Genomic DNA, 22,904 nt, shown 5'->3' on the forward strand with positions numbered 1-22,904 from the left:
CCAACCTCCTCAGTTGACTGGCAGAGCCTGCACTTCCCTGCCCCGTGAACTGAGGGAGATGCCCAGGCAGCACCTGGTGGCCAGCCACAGCCCTCCGGGGCTCAGCGCCTGACCTCTTCATGACAGCCTCGGGCCCTATCACCCCCGCTGACAGGTCTTGAGGGTCCTCCTTCTGCTTCCTGCTGGGGGGGCCGGTGGCGGCCAGGCTGCCTCTGCCTCTTTAAGAGAGGGCCAGAACGAAATCAGGAAGTGTGGGAGGAGGCGGCAGGGAGCTGAAGGCAGAGCTGAGCTGAGTGTCTGGCAGCCAGCTGGCAGCAGCACAAGGCCACCGCAAGTGGCCAGACCTGCAGGTCTCTGGGCCCCAAGGCCACCAGAATGCTCTGGACTCTGCCCACAGGTGCCAGCAAACCCTGAAACCTGTGGGAGGCCCAACCATTCCCACCCGCTCATTCCCGGCATGGAGATGGGGTGAGTGGGGGATCATCGTGAACTGGGGAAGCCCTGTGGCCAGGGGCAGGGTGGGGGGACAATGGCAGAGTGGCCCTCAGCTGGGTGCAGGGTGTCAGCAGTGACTCTCTGGACCAGTGCCCCCTCCCCATGTCTGCTGCTGGAGTCCCCAGGGTGCCTGCACCCCATACCCTAGGAAGGGTGACATAGAAGCCATTGAGGGGCAGGAGGGTATGGCATAGAGGGAAGCTGGGCTCCCACTCTCCCTTCCCAGGGGAGCCAGGCTTTGTCTCTCTCCCTGGCCGGGGATGGGAGCTCCAGGAACAGCCAGGGAGCCCGCAGCTGGGGAACAGGAACGAGGCTGGAAACCCCCAGCCCTGTGGCGAAGGTGACAAACAGGAAAGGGTTAAAGGGCTGGGGCCGGAGGTCTTTGATGGAGGCCAGACTCCAATAGCAGCCTACAGAGGGGTGCCTCTCATCCGCCCCCCCTCTTTCCGGTGTGGCTCTACCCCTGGACTTGCCACCTATAGAGAGCAGGGCACACCCTCACTGAGAACAGTGCGTGCCTGATCCAGTGTCTGGGAGCCTGAGGTGAGTGCTGGCTGCGCTTACCCAGGAGGCTGTGGGAGGCAGGGCTCTGGCTAGCTGGTCTCCACCACCCCTCCATCCAGTCTCCCTCCCCAGACTGTGCTGGGCTGCAGAGGACATGCCCATACAACTCCACAGGCCCAGGACACCCTGTGAGCCCCTATGTGAGGGCAAGAAGTCCCCGACCAGCCCAGCCTTTCCCCCAGCATCCTTAGGGGCAGTGGCCTAGCCAGGCTGCTCCCCAAACCGCCTGAGTCTGGAGTTGAGAGCTCCTGACAGGAGCAGACAGCCTCATCTGCCTGGTGGGTTCAAACTGCTGACCTTGCCATGAGCTGTTCCACACATAGTAACCTGTGACACTCCTCCAGGCTCCATGTCCTGGTCACTGCCCCCCCCTTCAGACACACACCCAGAGACCAGAACTGGCTGCGCTCTCAGGGTGGCATGGCCTTGGGCATCTCCAGGACTGGCTGGTGTAGAGGAACCAGTCCAGAGGAAAAGAGGAGGGGGAAGGGGTTTCAGATCCTCCGCAGGGAGGGGTCGGACTTCTGTCTCCTCCTGGTGTGTTCTCTCTCTTACACACACACACACACACTCTCTCTCTCTCTCTCTCTCTCTCTCTCTCTCTCTCTCTCTCTCTCTCTCTCTCTCTCTCTCTCTCTCTCTCTCTCTCTCTCTCTCTCTCTCTCTCTCTCTCTCTCTCTCTCTCTCACCGCAGTCGCCCTGACCTGGCCAGGGAACAGCTGTTAGCTCACAGCAGCAGGAAGTGGTGGGTCCAGTGAGTGGGTGGGGAGGGGCTGCAGGCCCGGTTCATGTTGTAATCCTGGAGATTTGTGGTGTGGCCTCTGCCGCCTGACCCACCCTGGGCCTTCCCTCCAACCTTGTTTCTATTTCCTGGGAGGCTCCAAGCTGCTGTCAGGAACCTGGGGTTCTGAGAGCCTGGCTGAGACCCACAGAAGAGAGGCTTGTTTCCTCAGGCCTCTGTCCTGTGGGTGGGACAGGCTGTGCGCTGTGGGCACAGGACTGTGCTGTGTCTCCTTTCAGGGAAGTTACCTAACTGTACCCTCTCCGCCGCCCCTTTGCCTGTGGGATGGCAGGAAGTGTCCCTCCCTGGGTGGTCCTGGAGCACAGCTCACTGGTGGCGCCCAGGACACCGAGGTCTGCTCTTCCAGGTAGCAGGTGGCAGCCCAGCAAGCGCGGGAGATGCAGAGCACTGCAAACTACCTGTGGCACACGGAGGACCTGCTGGGGCAGGGGGCCACCGCCAGCGTGTACAAGGCTCGCAGCAAGGTGGGTGCAGGCCTTCCCGGGGCCACCGCCCTCCTGGGCCACGCCAGGCAGTCCTGGCCCCCGCCAGCCCTCGCGGGCATCAGGAGCAGACTGTGGCCAGGCGGAGGGCCTGGACTTTGCTCTGCATCCTTGGAGCACTGTGGGTTTGAGCAGAGGTGTGTGAAACTGAAAGGGATTGTGGCTTGGGATGAGGCCGCAGTCGGGCTGGGCTTGGTGGTGGTGGCTGGGGAGTCGGGGAGAAGAGGGGAAGGGTCCCAAAGCAGAGCACAGGGGCAGGGGTGGGTAGAAATCGGCTCTGGGCAGAGCTGGGGGAGAAACAGGCCTGGCTTGGGTTTCTCCTGAGCTCTCTGCAGAGCCACATCAGAGCCACGAGACTGCTCTCCACCCTCGTGGGCTTCAGCGGCAGACAGACCAGATTCCCAGCCCAGTTCTGCCGCAAGCGACAGTGAGGGTTAGCGGCCCTTGTAGTTACCATGAACAGCATCAGTGATTTCAAACACAAACACAGTCGCCGGCGACTGGTGGGGACCCGTGTTGTCAGAATTGAACTGGGCTTCACAGGGCTTCCGTGGTGGTTTGCTCTGACTGCCAGGCCTTTCTTCTGAGGCACCTAGAAGCTCAGCAGCCAGGTGGGCTGCCTGTCTCTGCTAGGTAGGGGCTCCAACGTCTTAGTAAAAAAAGCATTGGCACCACCAGTCATCCGTGCTGGACCCTAGAGGGAGAAGGAGCCTCGCGCTCTCTAGGGGGGAGGCTCCAGCCCCTCCCAGGATGCTCTCTGGTTTGGAGCAGGCTGGAGAGATTGAATAGGGACATGGGAGCCGAGGGCTGAGCCCCAGGACAGGAGTGGGCCTTGCTATCATCCGCCCTCCGGCTGTGCAGAAATCTGGGGAGCTGGTCGCTGTGAAGGTCTTCAATAATGTCAGCTACCTGCGGCCCCACGAGGTGCAGGTGAGGGAGTTCGAGGTCCTGCGGAAGCTGAAGCACCAGAACATTGTCAAGCTCTTCGCGGTGGAGGAGACGGTGGGTCCAGAGGCGGGCAGTCTTGGGTTTGACCCCCGACCCTTGGAGAGGGGGGTTGCATGCTCATCACAGGTCAGCTGAGGCAACCATCTGTACCCCATACCCGCTGCCATCAGTCTGTTCTGGCCCCCATGTGTCCAGGTAGAGGTGTGCTCCGTGGGGTTCCCAGTGGCTGAGTTTTTTTTGGTTGTTGTTGCTTTGTTTTTCCAAAAGTAGTAGATTGCCGGGCCTTTCTTCCCAGGCCCCCGGGGGTAGATTAGAACCTTCAACCTCGTAATGAACAGCTAAGTATGTTGACTGTTGCATGACTGGGGTGGCTGGCGGGAGGTGATTCTATGGGAGGTCAGGAATACCAGAGGTTAGGGCAGGGCCTAGGGCAAGGGGCCTCATCAGAGAGGGTGGTGCTGGCTCTGGAACAGAGTCTGGCAGACAAGGAGGCCAGACCAGAAGCTGGGGCACAGGCAACCGGGGGCTTTCAGCTCCAGCCGGGACCCCTGCCTCTGGGAAAAGCCGGTTCCCCAGGCTTCGGTGGGGGGCAGGGGAATGAAGTGGCAGCCTCCCCTTATCCATCCACCTGCCTGCCTGCAGGGGGGCAGCCGGCAGAAGGTGCTGGTGATGGAGTACTGCCCCGGCGGGAGCCTGCTGAGTGTGCTGGAGCGGCCGGAGAATGCCTTCGGACTACCGGAGGACGAGTTCCTGGTGGTGTTACGCTGCGTGGGTGAGCTCGGCCTTTCTAGAACCCGTGTCCACACAGGGAGAGCCTCCGACCTCTGAACGCCCTCCATCCCCCAGCTGCCAGGGCTCGACCCAGGGGCCTCGGCGCCCTGGTAAAGAACTCCGGCTTAGGAGGCCCGCTGCTGGCACCACACTGTCGCCCTACTAAATGTGACTTCACGTTAGGAAGGTTCCTTTTATGCTAAGAGAAGCTCTCCTTTTAAAAAAGAGGAGTTTTAAGATCTTACAAAAGGAACCTGACACCCCGTGTCCTGCGCCCCGTCAGCCCGCGGGTCTCCCTGTCTGGACCTGAGGACAGAGGCCTGCCCACAAAGCGTCCCTCAGACGCAGGCCCAGCCCCTGCCACCAGCGACCCTGCTCTGTCCACAGTGGCCGGCATGAACCACCTGAGGGAGCATGGCGTGGTGCACCGCGACATCAAGCCCGGGAACATCATGCGCCTGGTGGGGGCCGAGGGCCAGAGCGTCTACAAGCTGACTGATTTCGGGGCTGCCCGGGAGCTGGATGATGATGAGAAGTTTGTCTCTGTCTATGGGACCGAGGAGTACCTGGTGAGAGGGCTGGTGGCGACCGAGCCGCAAGCAGACGGCACCCCACCCCCGGGACTCCTCCGAGCCCCCTCTGGGAGGCCCAGCCCATTCCCCTGCTTCTGATGGGGTTATCTCTCACCCCAGATCTCCAACCAGAGAAAGCCATCTGTTTGCTAGGCCTGATGAGGAGGTGCTGTCCATGTCTTGGACGGACACCCATTGAGGCTCAGAGGCTACTGGTCACCATTTCCCTGGGACACAGCAGGGCGGGCAGGGAGGTGGGAGGGCCAGGAAGTAGCAGCCAGGACTCCTCCGTCCTTTGTGGATGTTAATCGTGAGAGGTCAATTCTAAGAGGACTCTCCCCTGGGAATAAAACCCCACCCAAGCCACTGCCATTGAGGGGACTCTAACCCACAGTGACCTCAGCTTTCTAAGGCTCTAAATCTTTACAAGAGCAGACAGCCTCATCTTCCTCGCTCAGGGAGGCTGGTGGGTTTGAACCGACGACCTTACAGCTAGCTCCATGCTCACCCAAGAGCATTCGACTACTAACCTAGAGGTTGGTGGTTTGAAGCCACTCAGTGGTACCATGGGAAACAGGCCTGTGAGCTGCTGCTGCCCCTGTCATGTTTTAAAACCTCTCGATTCCGACTAAGAACAGCCCTATGGGACAGAGTAGAACGGCCCCTGTGGGTTTCCGAGGTGGGAACTCTTCATGGGAGTAGTAGCAAGCTCATCTTTTCCCATGGATTCAAACTGCTGACTTTGTGGTTTGATGCCAACAGGTAATCCACTCAGCCGCCAAGGCTCCGGCACCGCTTATAGCCTAGGAAACCCTCTGGAGCAGTTCTTTGCTGTAACACCGGGGGGCGCCCTGAGCCAGAACCCCCTAGACCTTGCTCACCACACACTGGGCAGCAGGCTCTGTTTCTTAGCTGACTGCGATGCGGATGGTTGGGAAGGGCTCTGAGAAAGGGGACAAGGTGAGCGGGTGCCTCCCTGACCCTCCATGTTTTGCCTGCTTCTGTCTCCTCAGCACCCTGACATGTATGAGCGGGCAGTCCTGCGCAAGCCCCAGCAGAAGGCCTTTGGGGTGACGGTGGATCTCTGGAGCATTGGGGTGACCCTGTACCATGCCGCCACTGGAAACCTTCCCTTCATCCCCTTCGGTGGGCCGAGGCGCAACAAGGAGATCATGTACGGTGGGCACAGTCTGTGTCTTCTGGTGGGCACACACCTGACTCCTCTCCCAAGGATCCCTGCTGGGTCCCTGCCGGGTCCCCGCAAATTCGTCACCCTTCCTCCTCCAAGCCAACCAAGCTCACTGCCACGGAGTGCTGGCTGACTCCTGGCCACCCCACTGTGGGTGTCTGTCCCAGACCCACAGCTCTTGGTGGGAGTTGAAAGCCCAGTCTTTCTCCCTTGGAGCCCCAGGTGGTTTTGAACTGCCAACCATGGGGATCACAGCCCAACACGTAACCACTGCACAGCCAGGCCTCCTAGACACCTTTCCTCTGACTCTCCCCCAAACTCCAAGGTCCTCGGGTCTGACCTGCAGCCCTCCACCTCTTCCAGGCTCCATTCGATTCTTTGTTAATTGGTGCACCAGGCAGGTAGCGAAGCCCTGGCCTTGAGTCGGTGGGAGATGGATTGGACCCTCATTCCCCATCACAAGAAGCCTGGTGCTATTGTGGGTGATGACACAGGCCACTAACCACAAACCCACCAGCGGCTCCATGGGGGAAAGTTGGGGCTTCCTGTTCCCGTGAGGATGCTCAGTCTCAGGGACCCACAGGGGCAGGTCTCCTCTGTCCTGTAGAGTCACTGTGAATCGCGATCCACTCCCTAGTGGTGAGTTTGGTTGTGGTTTATGCCAACCAGTGCTTCTCCATGACATGCCCTGCCTTGCTGCTCCCCACAGCTCGACACAGGCTCAAAATGTGACTTGTCCAAAGGCACAGAAAACAGCTCTGTGTGATGACCCCAGGTCCCCCGCTGTCTGAGACCATAGTAGAAGTTGCTGGAGATATTTCTAGCGATCAGCTCAGGGTGCTGCATGCCGGGTGACCCTGTGCGGTGGTTAGATGCCGTCAAGGGGGGTCTGACCCATAGCAACCCAGGACGTAAACAGCATGGCGGAGCATGCACACGGCAGAACACAGGCCCTCACAATCACGTTGGAGCCCGTGTGGCAGCCACTGTATCGGTGGTCTGGTTGAGGGTCCGCCTCTTCCCCGTGGACCCTGTTTCAGGTCTGAGGAAAGGGGGAGACTGGCCTGCATAGGGAGATGGGCTCTGAAGGGAGGAGGACCCCGAGGCCAGGCCGAGCAGGGACAGTGTGATGAAGTAGGTGGGGTGTGGGGGGGTGTGGGGATGGGGCAGAGGCAATGGGCAACAGGTCTGTCCATCCAGAGCAGAGAGTTAACAGGTCTGTCCGTCTAGAGCAGAGAGTTATAAGGAGGGGGAGGGAGCCCTAAGACAAGGCATTCTCTAGAGTTGAGAGCCAGAACTCTTGGATTCCTTTCTTTCAGGCTGCCTCCTGGTCGCTGGGGGGCTTTGACCGAGACTTTGAACAGGAGGGCTGGGCCCTGCCAGCTGAGGCTATCACATGCCCCTGGTGTATGAGGGGCTGGGCTACTGCATACCCAGCCTGGTCTCACCTCTGCTTAGGTACCGGATCACCACGGAGAAGCCAGCTGGGGCCATTGCGGGCACGCAGAGGCGGGAGAATGGCCCCCTGGAGTGGAGCTACACCCTGCCCACCACCTGCCAGCTGTCGCTGTGAGTGGGGTGCCGGGGGTGGGCAGACATAGACCCCAGTCTGTGGTATCACCTCTCTGCTGGGACCCACGGCCCTGCCTGACTGTGGGCCCCGCACACAGCAGGCTCAGTTACTTCGCTCTGCCCAGTTCCCCTTCGGGTGCATTCTTCCAGCGTCCCCCTGATATGCCCATCCCCTTGGTCCTGCCTCCTGGGGCATTCTTATTGATCCCTCTCAAAGAAAGGTCGCTGGGTGCCCTTGAAGACTGACTGCAGCACTGGCTCAGCCCCTTGGGAGAGAGGCCAGGGCGTCGGCTGCCATCAAGATCACACACTGTCCTCTGCCCACGGAGCCGCCTTGAGTCAGGAGCTGCTCAGTGGGGTGGGTTTGCTTTAGACTGACTCCAGGAGAGCCAGCCTGACCCTCTGCGTGTCCCGGGAGCACAGGGGGCTGCAGAGCCGACTCGTGCCCATCCTGGCCAACATCCTGGAGGCTGAGCAGGCCAAGTGCTGGGGCTTCGACCAGTTCTTTGCGGAGACCAGTGACATCCTGCAGCGTGTCATCGTCCACGTCTTCTCACTGCCCCAGGCCATCCTGCACCACATCTTCATCCACGCCCACAACACGTACGTGCGTGGGGACCAGGAGAGCCCTCTCTCCCCGTGTGTGTGTGTGTGTGTGTGTGTGTGTGTGTGTGTGTGTGTGTGTGTGAGAGAGAGAGAGGTGGGGGGGGGACGGGGTGTCCCAGCAGAAAGTCACATCTACGCCAACACCTTTCAAAGCACGTTCTGGGGCCAATGGGTGACAAGCGCCTGCGGGTACCAGCTCAGTACCTTGGAAAGCTACCAGTCCTACCAAGTGACAGTCCTCGCCCTTGACTGTGCTAAGGGGCATGACAGGCTCCCTGGGGAGGCAGGGCAGGCAGGCGGGCGAGGCACCTTCCAAACCCACATGTTCACAGGGCCTGCTTTCCCTGGGGCATTTTGTAGGGCTCGGTGAAGGTTAGCAGAGTGCTGCGGCCAGGGTGGCATAGCGGCGACCAGCTGCAGGGTCAGCAGTTTGAGACCACCAGCCGCTCCGAGGGAGAAAGACGGGCTTTTCTACTCTCATACAGCGACGGCTTGGAACCCCCACAGGGCGGAGAGGTGGCGGAGTCCTGGGGGCATAGTGGTTAGGGGTGGGCTGCCAGCACAGGATGAAGCTCTCCGCCTGTGCTGGCTGGCCGCTCCACCCTGTCTTGCTGGGCGGCGGCTGTGAGTCAGCATTGACCCATGGCAGGGAGCTTGGTGCTTTGGGTTTGGGTGGGGAGGCTGGGTATGGAGACCCTGGGCCGGGCTCTGTTCCGGCCTGCCTTCTTATCCACCGCCCTACCCTTCACTCCAGTTCCTGTCCCCTCCATGGGTAAGTGAGTCACTGAATCCTGCCTGCTGGGAGGCCCCTGACACGTCCTGTCTCCCCCAACCCCACCCCACCCCACCCCCGTGTGTCCAGGATCGCCATTTTCCTGGAGGCCGTGTATGAGCAGACCAGCGTGGCCCCCCGGCACCAGGAGTTCCTCTTTGAGGGCCACCTCTGTGTCCTCGAACCCAGCCTCCCGGCCCAGCACATCACCCACACAACCGCAAGCAGTCCCCTGACCCTGTTCAGCATGGCCAGCGAGACCCCCAAGGGGCTGGCCTTCAGGGACCGTGAGTAGGGGCGTCCTGGCTGGGTCTCCTCCCCTCTTCGTCCCCCGCGGGAGGCCAGTCTGGGAGCTTGACTCCCACAGCAGTGGTCGCAGGCGCAGGTCTGACTCTCACACAGCACCCTGGGGCTCGGGCAAGCACAGGGAGTGTGCGCTGTGGGGAGCAGGCGCCCAGGCACCCACAGAGGGAGGGAAGGGGTTGGTCAGCCATCCGTAGCTTCTTTCTCGGACAAGTTGTAGCAAAAATTTCATACCTTCTTATCTGGCTGATGCCCATCCCAGCCTCGTCCTTGGGGCCCGGTACGGGAAGGGCGTGGGGTTGTGCTCGCCCCTCCGACAGCTGTGGAGGAGCTGGTAGCTTAGTGGGCCCACACGGAACTGCAATCCCCACAGTCAGCAGTTTGAAACCACCAGCTGCTCCCCCAAACCCACAGGGACAGTCCTACCCTGACCTAGAGGGTTGTATGAGCCAGTATTGACTGATGGCAGGGACTAGGTTTGTGTGGGGTTTTTCATAGCTGTTGAGATGGACCTTGGGAAGCAGGACAGAGGCGGCAGGGGCTGTCCCTGTAGTATGGACTGCCTCTGAGGCACAAGCCTGGAGAGACTTGGCAGGAGTGGGGGTGGGGAGCTTGAGGCGGGAGGGTGAGGGGCTGGAAGGGCGGCTGGTGAACTACAGTGAGGATAGGGCCGGTCTAGGCAGGCCCCTCAGACAGGGTCTCTGTCTGCAGCTGCTCTGGACACCCCCAAGTTCGTCCCCAAAGTGGACCTGCAGGCAGATTACAACACCGCCAAGGTGAGGGGCGGCCAGGTGGCCGGGCAGGGGTCCGCAGAGGGGTGTGGGTGGTGCTAACCAGGCCCCCTGTGTGTTTCAGGGCGTATTGGGCACTGGCTACCAGGTCCTGCGGCTCACACAGGCCCTGATGCACGGGCAGGAGATGATGCTGCGGGGGATCCACTGGGTGGTGTGAGTGCCCTCCCGGTTGGCCAAACGGGGGAGGCCAGGCAGAGGGTAGCATGGGCACCCAGACCCTTGCTGAACATCCCTGGGGCTAGGGCCTCAGCGTGGAGCCCCGTCTATGGGCAGCAAGGCAGCTCTGATCTGGCTTCCATCATGCAGGGAGGTTCTCCAGGCTACATGTAGGCGGTCGCTGGAGGTCACCAGGACGGCCCTTCTCTTCCTCAGCAGCAGCCTGGGTTCTGAGAGGTGTGTGTACTGTCCAGGGTATTGGGGGGGGGGGCAGAGGTGCGTGTCCTGTCCAGGGTATTGAGGGGCAGAGGTGCGTGTCCTGTCCAGGGTATTGGGGGAGGGGGGCAGAGGTGCCTGTCCTGTCCAGGGTATTGGGGGCAGAGGTGCGTGTCCTGTCCAGGGTATTGTGGGGGGCAGAGGTTCGTGTCCTGTCCAGGGTATTGAGGGACAGAGGTGCGTGTCCTGTCCAGGGTATTGGGAGTGGGGGGCAGAGGTGCGTGTCCAGTCCAGGGTATTGGGGGGCGGAGGTCCTGTCCAGGGAAGGGGCGGGGGCAAGTGCATGTCCCGTCCAGAGCAGGGGGCGGCGCAGGTGTGTGTCCTGTCCAGGGTATTGGGGGGCGGGGGTCCTGTCCAGGGAAGGGGCAGGGGGACGTGAGTGTCCTTTTCAGAGTATTGGGGCGGGGCAGAGGTGCTTGTCCTGTCCAGGACTGGGCAGGGGGTGCATGTCCTGTCTAGGGCAGGTAGGGGTGTGTGTGTGTGTGTGTGTGTGTGTGTGTGTGTGTGTGTGCGCGCGCACATATTTCCTGCCCCTCAGCCCTCCTCAGTCCCCCAGGACCTTTCAGCCCCTGCACACTTCCCTCCATTTTTCACCCCTCCTCTCCCTGCGGGTGACCTCGGAGCACAGAGTGGACGGGGCAAGACTAAGGAGGAGGAAAGCCATCTGGGTGAGAAGCGCAGGGGTGGGTCTCATGGTGGAGGGACGGAGGCCCAGGGACGCTGGTGGGGGCCTGCCCCGACCCGGGGAAGTGTGTGGTGACAGGGAGCAGAGATTGTGCTAGCCTGCCCCACCATGTGTTCCAGACACAGGGAGTTTCCGGGCATCAGGTTGACTCACTGAGGCCTTGCTGCTGCCAAATCCCAAGAGATACGTGACCAGGAGGGCAGAGAGGGGTGGGAGGAGACAGGGTTGGAAGCCCCGTCAGAGCCAAGCGCCTTCCAGGGGTGGCGTGAGGAGTTGAAGGGAGCAGGACCGGCCAGCTTGGCTGAGGACTCTCCCACGAGCACAGCGCAAGCCCAAAGAGACATGACATCATCCCACACGGGACTCGGCCACCTGAAAGCCTCTCCCAGCCTGTGAGGGCGGACAGATGGAGGTGGGTGAGGCAGTCCCAGAGGGCTTCCTGGAAGAAAGGAGACTCAGAGATAAGGCCCTGAGTGGGAAGGGGCAGAGCAGAGAGGAAAGGGCTCTGGATTCGGGGTCATAGGGTGTCGGCAAAGTCTGCTGAAGCCTCGGTCACTGCAGAAAATATCTGGAGGGAAACAGGGTGACAGAGGGTTGGGGGAACACCGTGGCGGCCTAGAGGCTCCAGGAGGTGAACCACCTGTTGCTGATGAGGGGCTCCGCCTCTGGTCCCTGCAGTGCCAGGCCAACTGTGCTCCCCCTGCGTCCTGGTGGCTGGGTTTCTGAAGTCGGGGAGACGGTCCAGTGCCTTTCTTCCACTTTCCACAACTGCTGGGGCCTCCTCTGAGGGGTGGGTGTCTGCCGAGCTCAGGGCTCAGGCGAGCGCCTGCTGTAAACCCCCCCATCGCCCCCCTGCACGTGCCTGTTGCCTCCTGTCCAAGGCCCCTCAGACCTGCACCTTCCTCTGAAGTCTGAAGTGCCCGCTTTCCCCGCAGTGGACTCTGAGTGGCTTTGACGAGCTTGGTTTCATGTTGAGAGAGGCCTGCCACACAGAGGCCCTCCAGTGCCAGCTGCTGGCTCACCTCCCTTTTCACCCTGCGCTTCTGCCTGCCTTGGGCTCCTTCCCCAATACACACACACACACACACACACACACACCACGCGCGCCAAAGGCGGAGGCCTTGCCTTTGCCCCAGAGTTCCCTGTCTACCCTTGGCAGCTACTACCACCCAGAGGGCCCAGTTGGATGTCCAAGACAGCTCCTGGCATCCCCGAGGCTCCCTGCACCCATCACCTCAGGAAGCGGCTGTCTCTACAGATGTCCTTGTGCTCCAACCCCTGGGGGGAGGGCTGTTATCTCTGTGGGCCCATGTGATCCCCAGGGGCCCTTGTTTAGGGACCAGGAGAAAAGGTGTCTCCCATTCATTTCATAACCTCGAGGCACGGAGAGCTAAAGTAACTGGTCCACCAGGAGAGCCGGAGTGGCAGCCGGACTCGAACCCATGCCGGCTGGCCCCCCTCCACTTCCTCCCACCTGCGCCATCAGCACTCTGCCCACAGTTACATGCGGGCCACCTCCTGTTGTTGGTGGCCGTGGTGTCCTCTCCCGCTCACATGCACCTCGGGTGCTGCCCCCCCCCCCTGTGCCATCACTGACGTATCTGGGCTCATTGTTGGGAGCAGGGCCTCAGTGCCCTGCATGGAGGGCTCCTCTCCTTCGAGCTGACCTCTGCTTGACCAACCACAAGCCCTTCTGCATGACGAGCCACTGCCAGGTGCTACACCCCTTCCTTGGCCTTCGAGGCTTAGAGCTAAGCCACGCCAGCATCGTCTCTGTCTGCGTGGAGCTTCTAAGACTTACAATCTAAGTCATTCCTAATTCTGCCTTTGCTCATCTGCTCTTCCCTCCCTGCCCCTCCATCCCCAAGCTAAGACATGCGGGGGCTCGTTCCTTAATTGTGATGAAAAGACACCCTCCCCACCCCACTGCCAGAGACTCTATTCTGACTCCCAGCAGCCCTGCAGAGGGGTGTGTGAGGCTGGAAGCTTACATGGGAGCAGCTGGTGGGTCTGAGCCACGCACCCTGGGATGGGCAACCTGATGCCTAACCCACAGCCCAGGGCTTCTTGATTCGAAGGTGGTCTGGGCCAATGGCGGAACATGAGAACTACACAGAGAAGCAAAACCAAGACTTGTAGCAATGGCATCCCTTACCACCTAGGGTGACTGAGGACTGGCTAGCGTCTAGGAGTGCGTTGCCCTTCAGCTGACAACGAGTCAGTCCCGGCTCCACCACCACTGAGTGAACAGAACCAAACACTGCCCACCCGGCATCGTCCTTACAGCGTGGCTGTGTCTACGCCTGGCTGTGACCGCCGTGTCCATCCAGCTCAGGGAGCCTTCCTCTTCTCGGCTCCCCTCTGCTTTCCCACGCTATGGCGTCCTTCTCCAGAAATCGGTCTCTCCTGATGACAACACCCAAGTATGTGAGAGGAAGTCTCACCATCCTTGGTTCTTAGGAGCCTGCTGGCTGCACTTCTTCCAAGATGGGAGAGCTCGGTTCTCTGGCAGTCCAGGGGACAGTCAGTATGTCTGGACGACATCACGATTCACAGGCCTCCTCCTTCTCTCGCCCTCCTCATTGGGCGCTCAGCTTGCGAGCTTGTGAGCACGGGTGGTGTGTTTGCAAATGCCGCAGCTGGGACGGAGCAGGCACTCGTGAATCCTCAACGCGACACCCAGACGTGGAGACCTTGATTGCTGCTGCGTTGGTGCGACTGCGGGCCCAGGATTCCCTGGCAATGTCACTCTTTTCTCCGCGGGTCCTGATGCTGCTGCTTGTCCGTTTCACAGGGTGTTGGTTTCCTTTCCATTGAGGTGTAATCCGCCCGGAAAGCTGTAGTCCTGGGCGGTCTTCAGTGTGTGCTTCGATCCTCTTCCCTCTCAGCGGCCGGCGGTGTCTTCTGCACATCCCAGGCCCATCCTGACTCTTCCTCCCAGCAGACAGCTGAGTCCTTCGGGATAAGACCTGCCCTGGGTCCTCACAGAGGTCCTTGGGTGAGACAGTGTGTACTCTACTCTTAGCCGAAAGGTTGGTGCTCCGAACCCAACCGGCACCACCTCCGAAGAAAGGCCTGATACTCTCACATGATGATGGTCAAGGAAACCCTGCTCGGTGACCGACGGAGTCCCAGGAGACCACGTTGGCCACGTGTTGGGTTTGGGATCGGTTGGTTGGTGGCGTATCATTCTAGACTCGTGGGTTTCATAGAGCTCGGGCACCAACATCTTTATTTTCCCGCATCCCGTCTCCTTCCTTCTGCCCGTGAGGCACAGTCTCAGAGCCCCACGGCGGCATGCGCGCTCTCTCCTGCGGGTCACTATGAGCTGAAATGGACTGCATGACACTGGGTTTGGTTTTTCCCGTCCCTTCAAGGATCACCAGCATCCCTGGGAGGCCTGAGGTCCAGGAGCTGAATGCAGCCACGGAGCTGAGGGCCAGGCTGCGAACTGTGAGTGCGGCTGAGGGGTGTGTGGGGGTGTTGGGTGTCGGGCGGGGATCTAAGAGGGAGGATGTAGTGTGTGCGTTTGGGGATATGATGGAGGAAGGACAGGGAGTGTGCGGGAGCTGGGGTGGGGGTCAGACAATCAGGCAGTTAGGCTGCCTTCCGGAGCCCCATGCTGAGGACCCCCCCCATGGGGGGGGGCTGCCCTTACAGATGGCTGAGGTCCTCTCCAGGTGTTCTCAGAACATCACAGAGACTCAGATGAGCCTGCGGAACCTGAGCTTGGAGCTGGCGAAGAACCGGGATCAGGTACATGAGGACAGAAGGTCTGTGGGGCTCCCTTCCTTGTGGGGTGTGGGGGTGAGGGGGCGCCCAACACCCAGTAGCCTTTTCAGGAACCAGATTGCTTTCTCCTGTGTCCATTCGAGGCTGCTGGGTCCAGGGGGGTTGGGGGGCGGGGAGCAGGGACGCAGGAAGGAGCAGGACTTGCCCCTGTGCTGCCCACAGGGAGTGGATGCAAGCTCAGAGGGCAGGGCCTGCCCTCCCATGGGGGTTAGGACTCTGAGCCCTTGCTGTAGTCTAGCCCCATTCTCTTCTGAGCCCTTAGAGGCCCCCCAAAATAAGCACTTACTCCTTAAAACAACAGCAGCGCTGCTGTCAGGCCTGCCATACCCGTGAGGACCCCCCTGCAGGGAGGTTGATGTGCCCTGCATCACAGCCAGCAGTGACCAGGACAGGGAGGGCTTCTAGCCACGCCGTCCCTCTCCAAACCCCGTGCCTGGGCAGATTCATACAGGCTGAGGGCAGTGGGTGCTAAGTGCTTACAGGGTTTATTTGGGGATGGGGGTAGTGGAGAGTTTGGGACACGGTGAGTGCTGGCTGCTCAGTAGACTGCTGTCAGAGAGAGTGCCCCTGAACCGTACAGTCAGGCATGGACAAAAACGGAGGAAAGCCCCATCTTCCATTTTCATCAATCTACACGTAACCCCCTCCACCTCCCGGTCTGCTGTGTGTATCCGAGTGACCGTCACAGAACAGGCCACTGCCATCCCTGTCCTGGAAGCTGGGGTGTCCTGCTGGAGGGCCTTCAGTGCCTCCTGCTCTCAGCCCCCCAGACAGATCCATAATGCTGTGTCCTCAATTCGGAATTTACGAGGTGTTGAAAGCAACTTGCTCTGAGCTCTTCAGGCCCCAAAGCCTGACCGGAGTGGTCATGAACCTCTCACAGGCCGCCTTGGGTCCTAGTGGTGTCATGGCCACCGAGGGGCGCCCCGCTGGACCTGCCTCACCCTCATGACCACCAGCATGTATGAAAGGGGCTGGCTGCTCCTTCTCATCGAGGACCCCCTCATGGGCATGCTGGCCTCCATTAGTGACTGGTTCCCCAGGATGCGTGGGAAGCAGGCGCGGAGGGCAGCGCCCCATTATGGTGCACAGGTGTGCCCTGGCTGGTTTTCAGAGTAGGTTTCCAGACTCTCTTGCTGGTCTGTGTGAGTCTGGAAGCTCCGCGTGTGGCCCTGCTGGGGCTGGAGACAGCAGTGGCGTTCCCTTCCAGCAGCAGGTAGACAGAGGGGTGGTGGAGGCCCTTGTAGTTCTAGGTCTCACAGTTCTGGGGACTGTCCTTCCAGTCCCCTGCAGTCGTGACCTGCTTAATTCAGTATGCTGCCTTGGACAGCCACGGCTGCTGTGTAGTGCACTGGCCTGGGTGTGTGCTGAGTGGCCTTTCAAAGTCCAGAAGCTTCTGACTGCTGAGCTCAAGTCTGTTGCATAGAGCTGTGGCCCCGTGGGCCTCTTTCATGCCCAGGTTCTTGAAGAGCAGGCTTTCTGGGCTGGACAAGCCCCCCGAGGAACGAGCTCCCGCTGTGCTGAGTTCCAGCTCCACAGACAGAAGAGCCCACACACCCAGCCCACATCGCCCCATCTGGAAAGGGAAACAGGAAATAATAATGACCTTAAAGCTCAGGCTGAAAGGTCCTCGAGGGGTCACTTCCCCTTCCCTCCCGTCACACAGGGACCCTGCCCTGGTTTCCATCCGGAATCACAGCTTCATTCTGGTTCTAAACAAGGACCATCCATTCATCCTGTAGGCATTTGAAATTCCTTGCCTGTGCCCGCCATTGGGTAAACCCAGGAGGTGCCACTCTGCCCCTGCAGGTGACCAGAAAATACACTGTTCTGGTCACTCCCTGGATGATGCTGGACCCAGACGGCCCAGAGCTCCAATGACTGAGTCCCACCCACAAGCCAGCTGGCCAGGACAACTGCCAATCTCCTGACACAAATCTGCTGGACTTCTTCTCCCCTTCCTAAAGACACTGTGTGTGTGTGTGTGTGTGTGTGTGTGTGTCCAACTGACGTGTATGTATGTGTGAGAGAGACAGACAGACAGACCAACCAACCACTGGCACTGAGCGACAGACAGGCAATTAGTGAATGAATCGGACTGGGAGTGGCTGTTAGCTGGCTCCACCAAAAAGACAAAGGACAAACCTGCTCTTCTGGAGTCGATCCGGTTGCAAGGCCAAGGGGGACTACCCCTGTGGGTTCCCAAGGCTGCAAATCTTCAGGGAACAGAAAGCCTTTCTTCCTGCTGTGGATCCCCAGATGGGCTCGAACCACCGTCCAACTCAGAACCCACTCACTGGGCCACCATGACTGCTAGACGGGCTCCCAGCCACCTCGGACAAGCTCAGAGACATGAGGCAGCCTCGCTCCTAGAATGGCCTCACAGCTGTGGCCACAAGACTCAGCCACCTCATGAGTTCCTTGTTTCCTGCCCACAGCATCCAGCTGACTCAGAACTGTTTGGACAAGATGTGCCTCATCTACAAGCAGTTCAAGAAGTCCAGGATGAGGCCAGGTGAGCCCCAGGGAGAGCCCAGAACCTCACGCACATCCTCGGCCTTCCTCTCTCTTCCTCATGTCCAGTCCCTCTTCCTACCAGTACTCCATCCAGTGTGGTGGTGGTGGTGGGGGGGGGACCTATATGCTAGTGCTCTGTGGAGGCCAGTGGACAGCTGGTCTCAGTCAAGGTCAGACTCAGGAAGCCCTTACTCCAAGGTCTGTTGCCTCGTGAGCAGCGTAGGGGACATGGCTGGAGGCACAGCTGCAGGCTGGGTGCTAGGGAAGTGCGGCCTTTGAGAGAGACCTCCCCCGACACACACTTTGGGGGTCACTGTACAGTTTTAGAAGGAACCTGGGGTGTCCCAGTTACTCGTTGGGCAGGAAGCCACATGGTCAGCAGTTGGAGAAAGACTGGGCTCTGTACCCCAGGCAACAGTGACAGTCGAGGAAGCCCACAGGGTCGGGTGGGTGCCGACACATAGCCACCCAACAGGCCAGGTAGAAGTGCCCCTGTGGGCTGCTTTACCAGAGCAGGCAGCCAGGGGGTTCTCCCTTAGAGAGGCGGGTGGGTGTGAACCACTGACCTTGTGGTTTGCAGCCCAGCACTTAACCCATTCCTCCACCAGGGCTCCGTGGGCACTGGGAGATGAGAGGAAGACCCTGCTGTCCCTGGAAGCCCATGGGGCTTCGCAAGCGTGGTCACCTTCATTGCCATTTTTGGAGACATGGGTTTTTCTGCTGCTGGATGTGGATGGCAGTGTTGTTCCTCAGCTACACTCACACACACACACACACACGGACAGACGGACGGACGGACAGGATGTGGTCTGGAGCGTGTCTGAGTCTCCTGCTCATGGGCACTCTGGGTGCTGCCAGCAGCTGCCTGGCCAGTCAGCTCGTGAAGACGTGCCTGTGTCAGAGCAGGGCCGTGCTTCCTGGGATTTGCAGCGGCTGATTCCCAGACACAGATCGCCAGGCCGTGCTTCCACGGCGCCTCTGGTGGACTCGCCCCTGCAGCCTTTGTTAGCAGCTGCGGCACTCATCGTGCACACAGCTCAGGGACGGTCACCCTGTGCATTTTCTAGAGGAGACAAAGGCCCAGGAAGGTGGAGTAACTGGCCGTCTGGAATCTAAACCCAGGCCCCCGCTGCATTCGGCCACCTCGTGTCACCCCTCAGAGGGCTCCACTTGGGCTTGAAGAGCCCTCCTCACAGCACCGCACACGAGTCTTGGCTGCTAACCCCAGAGGTAGTTTCTGTGGTTGTTCAGTGCCACTGGGTCGACTCCGGCCCATAGCGCCCAGTGCACAGCAGAGCGGAACACCGCCAGGCCCTGCGCCAGCCTCTCCACAGTTACAATGTCTGAGCGCATGGTTACAGCCACGGTGTCTGCCCATCTCCTTGAGGGCCGTCCTCCCGTTCCCTGGCCCTCAGCTTTACAGAGCGTGATATGCTTCTCAAGGGACCGGTCTCTCCTGAGCACATGGCCAAAGTGTGTGAGCTGAAGTCTCCCGATCCTTGCCTAAGGGGCACTCTGGCCGTTCTTCTTCCAGAACAGATCTGTTTACTCTTTTAGCAGTCCATGGTGTGTTCGATATTCTTCTCCAGAACCACACTTCAAACACTTCGATTCTTCTTTGGCCTTCTTTGTTCAATGTCCCGGGTTCACACGTGTGCAAACCCCCTGGCGGCGGCATTGAAAGCAGTCTCAAGTCTACTCAGAATCACAGAGACCCCGTGAGTGTCGGAATGAGGCTGTGCCCCGCAGGGTTTTCATGGCTGCTTTTTCAGAAGATCACCAGGCCTTTCTTCCAAGGTGCCTCTCGGTGGAATCAAAGCCTGCAACCTTTCTGTTAGAAACCAAAAAGGCTGATCCACACACCCGGGGACTGCAGTCCCCTGCTGATGAGAGGCAGGGCTGGGCCAGATCTCATGGACTTTACACGTGGTCTCAGCGGGCCAGCACCAGGAGCCCGGGAGGGAGACGCTCTGTTTAACAAGAGGGGAGACGCTGTTACTGCAAGCTTCTTGTATCATTTCATTTCCGCCTGGGCTGCTATGCTCTCCAAGCCCACGAGGGGCAGCATCTCCCTAGAGCTGTGAGCAGTCACCACCACCACCCACAAACTACCTCTCTGCCTGGGTCCCTCCTGACTCATCGCTACCCGGTTGGACAGGACAGAGCTGCTCCAGTGGGTTTCTGAGGCTGTTGCTTTGTAGGGGAGTGGAAAGCCCTGTCTTTCTCCGTTAGGAGGCATCTACAGCAGAGAAAATTCCTGCCTTCGTTGACGGCTGGGCCAGGGACCCTCGTGCTCCTGACTGAGCCACAGAAAGGGTGGAAGGGGCTGGCTGGCCTATCTAGTTCATTGCTGCACAGCCCCACCCACCGGCTGCAGGCTTCAGCCCCCCAAGGAGGGATGACAACTGACCAAGCAAGACAACTGCCTGCTTCTCCTCCATTTCCCACCGCAAGTCTTCTCTGATTCCCACTTCCCCCTCCTACCCACACACCTGCACTAAGAGTCCCCCTTCTCTGAGCCCCCGAGCAATTTGCTGCCAGTCTTCAGGTCTCTCCCTCAGAGTCATGCAGTTACGTGGGTGATGGTCTCACTCCTCTGGCCCTTGGGTCAAGCAAACAGGTAACCCGATGGCTGAGGTCGGCTTCTGGCATCCAACCAGATGTGCCTCAGAAAACCAGCCACTGTGGCCCCAAGGGGGCACAGCTCCACTCTCGGGAAAGGAACGAGCCCTCGCTGCCTCCACCTGGCTACAAACTCCCCTGGAACAGGAGCCAGGCTGGACCCCTCACCTGTGCCCTGGCCCCCTCCCCCCGCCCCCCCCCCTTGAAGCACTCAGAATTGGGTCTTTTTGATTGGCTAAGCAGCACCATCCCTGTGTCCATCCATCCAGGGCTGGGCTACAACGAGGAGCAGATCCACAAGCTGGATAAGTGAGTGACCAGGGCAGGGACATGCGGGCGGGGGTGGGTGGGTGGGGGTGAGTTGGCTGCCAGGATAACTGCCTATGGGGCAGGTGGGGGTGGGATGGAAAGTACACAGCTGCGTGGAAGGACTGCAGCTTGGAGGTGTAACTGGGTTGACTGCTGGCATGAGCAGGAAGACTTCTTTCCAGTAGTGACCACTTCTCAGGGCCTGCCCCTGCCCCTGTCAGATCCTTCTCCTACTTCCCGCTGGGCACTCATCTTTCAGGGGCCAGTGTTAGCCTATGCGCCCCCACCAGCAGCTGCCTCCCACACCCCACCTCCATAACCTGCTCTCTGTCACCCCCACGCCCCTTCTCTCCCTCTGTTTCCTGCCACCCGGGCCCTCCTCCTGCAGCTTCCCTGGCTGCCATGATTCCTGGGTGTGAATCCCGCTTCCTCCTTCCTGGGAGACTCCAGTTGGGGACATGGTGAGGATGGAGACCTGGCTCAGGCCTGGTGTCTCTGGCTGCTCCTCTGTGGCTCAGTTCCTCTGTCTTTTCAGGTTGAATTTTAGCCATTTAGCCAAAAGGCTCCTGCAGGTGTTTCAGGAAGAGTGTGTGCAGAGGTACCAGGCGGCCCTGGTCACACACGGCAAGCGCTTGAGGTAAGTGTCCAGCCACCCGCCCTCCCAGAGCTCAGGGCCCCAGCCGGTCCTCACAGAGCCTCTAGCGGGAGCGAGGTGAAGCAGGAAAGGCAGATGCGGTGGTTGTAGGGATGGGGCAGTCTGCTAGGTGGTGAGCTCCCTGTGCCCCACAATGTCTACCCCATGGTTTAGATGCATCACCCATTTCCCAGATGAAGAAACTCAGGCTTTGGGGCTAGATCTCCTCCTGCATGATACACAGCAAGGGAGTAGCAAACCCAGGTCTCGAGTCTATCTGCTGTGACCATCTGGAATATGCTGCCTGGCCCAGCTAGTTGTACTGGGACACCCCTTCTCTGGGGAAGGAACCAAGGCCCCTCTGCCACACAGTGCTGTCAGGTGAGCGCTGGGCTGCTAACCACAAGGCCGGTGGTTCAAGCCAGTTGATTTTGAGGGACAAGATGAGGCTGTGTGCCCCTAGAAACAATCAGAGCCTCTAAAACCCTGTCTGGGGGTGCCGTGGTCTGACTCGGCTCAATGGCGGTGGGTTCAAGGTTCAGGGGACAGGGAAAGGGGCCCTGGTGGCTCGATGAGTTAAGCTGCTCCATGGGAGAAAGGTGTTGCCTAAAGCTTTACGCACACAGAAACCAAGGATGAATGCCGCTGGACCCTACAGGGTTGCTATGCATCAGACTCAACGGCAGTGGGTTTTGGGGTGCTCAACAGGGGCAGGGCAACAGGCCTTAAGCAGAACACTCTCTCACTCAGATCACCAAGCCCCCACCCAGCCCCCTGGCCCCTGAGGAGAGAGGGGACTCGCCCATGTGTGGCTGGGTTCTGAGGCCCAGGTGACTGTGGGCTGGTAGGAGGCCAAGGCCCTGACATCAGAGTTCCACGTGACTCCCCCACCCCCCTTGCAAACCCACCTCGACTCTGATCCATTGGTCTAGGCATCAGAGGCGCGTGAAGCTCCCCCTGGGGGGTCAATGGGGAGACCTGATCTCTGCCTTAACCTCTCTGGACCTGGGTTCCCCCAGGCAGTAGATGGGAGCCATCCTTGTTCCCATTCATAAACGCCTCCTGGGGGAGCGAGGGGGGGGGGAAGGAAACTGAGGAGCTGATTCCAGGAACCCAAGCGGAAAGCAAACTTTGAGAATGATGAGGGCAATGAATGTACAGATGTGCTTTACACAATTGATGTATGTATGGATTGTGATAAGAGTTGTATGAGCCCCAATAAAATGATTTAAAAAAAAAACAGTTTTGAAAAGAAACAAACAAAAGGCTCCTGGCCATGGCTGGCAGGACGTGGGCAGTGAGGGCAGTGCCCAGTGTGTGGTGCCTCAGAGGACTATGCTCCTCTCTGGAGGGACCCTGGCCCCCGGCTGAGGAGTCAGCCAGTGCTGACCTGCCCCACCCGACCACCGCATCTCTGCAACACTCCCCGGGGGCTTCTAGCAGGCCGTCACAGCCATGGAATGATTACAGCAGGGTGGGTGCCAGCTGGGGCCAGAGGAAGGCAGGGAGGCAGGTGGCTGGGCCCCAGCAGGAGTGGAGGGCGCAGCTGCCTCCCGGGCCACTTCCTCAGTCTCTCCTGTCTGCTCTCTCTAGGACTGTGCACGAAACCAGGAACCACCTGCGCCTGGTCGGCTGCTCTGTGGCTGCCTGCAACACGGAGGCCCAGGACGCCCAGGAAAACCTCAGTAAGGTGCGGGTCCGGGGGCCCTCGGTGCCACTACCCTGCCTCTGGGCACAGCTGCTGCAGACTCAGTTCTGACTGTGGGTGCAGGGTCTTTGGGGCCAGGGGAGGACACTGAGTAGAAGGTGCTTCCTGGGGACTGGGGTACATACACACAGTGGAAAGCCACTCTGCCAGGAAGGCAAACAGCTGGCGCAGCACGGAAGGCCTCGGGCTGAAGGTCACTGCAAGGGCAGAGTCCCTGTGAGGCTGGGCCCTCTTCCTGTGCAGGCTGAGAAACGTTCAAACCTAACTCAAGGTCGCCCTGGCTCACGGGTCGGTGACTTGATAGGGCAGAGTAGAGCCGCCCCTGTGGGGTTCTG

General features: G+C 59.9%; 1 protein-coding gene across 5 annotated transcripts in view; it reads left to right on the forward strand.

Annotated features, from left to right (window-relative positions):
• Nucleotides 1-22,904, forward strand: part of IKBKE (inhibitor of nuclear factor kappa B kinase subunit epsilon) — a 28,868-nt gene continuing 5,964 nt past the window's right edge. The window contains exons 1-18 of one of the 5 annotated variants that reach the window (XR_012779365.1): nt 161-468; nt 2,208-2,325; nt 3,205-3,345; nt 3,934-4,063; nt 4,450-4,631; nt 5,648-5,808; nt 7,282-7,392; nt 7,819-7,998; nt 8,864-9,060; nt 9,788-9,852; nt 9,932-10,023; nt 10,177-10,263; nt 14,365-14,440; nt 14,648-14,743; nt 17,218-17,294; nt 20,188-20,227; nt 20,763-20,864; nt 22,455-22,492. Coding sequence is in view for 4 of the 5 variants with exons in the window: in XM_075529509.1 (XP_075385624.1) it covers nt 2,239-2,325; nt 3,205-3,345; nt 3,934-4,063; nt 4,450-4,631; nt 5,648-5,808; nt 7,282-7,392; nt 7,819-7,998; nt 8,864-9,060; nt 9,788-9,852; nt 9,932-10,023; nt 10,177-10,263; nt 14,365-14,440; nt 14,648-14,743; nt 17,218-17,294; nt 17,905-18,412 (2,190 nt within the window). In the remaining variant the exon portion in view is untranslated. The other 4 variants (XM_075529521.1, XM_075529509.1, XM_075529528.1 and 1 more) reach the window with 4 other exon arrangements.

Source organism: Tenrec ecaudatus, chromosome 1 (assembly GCF_050624435.1).
Source record: "Tenrec ecaudatus isolate mTenEca1 chromosome 1, mTenEca1.hap1, whole genome shotgun sequence".
NCBI classification, from domain to species: Eukaryota; Metazoa; Chordata; class Mammalia; order Afrosoricida; family Tenrecidae; genus Tenrec; species Tenrec ecaudatus.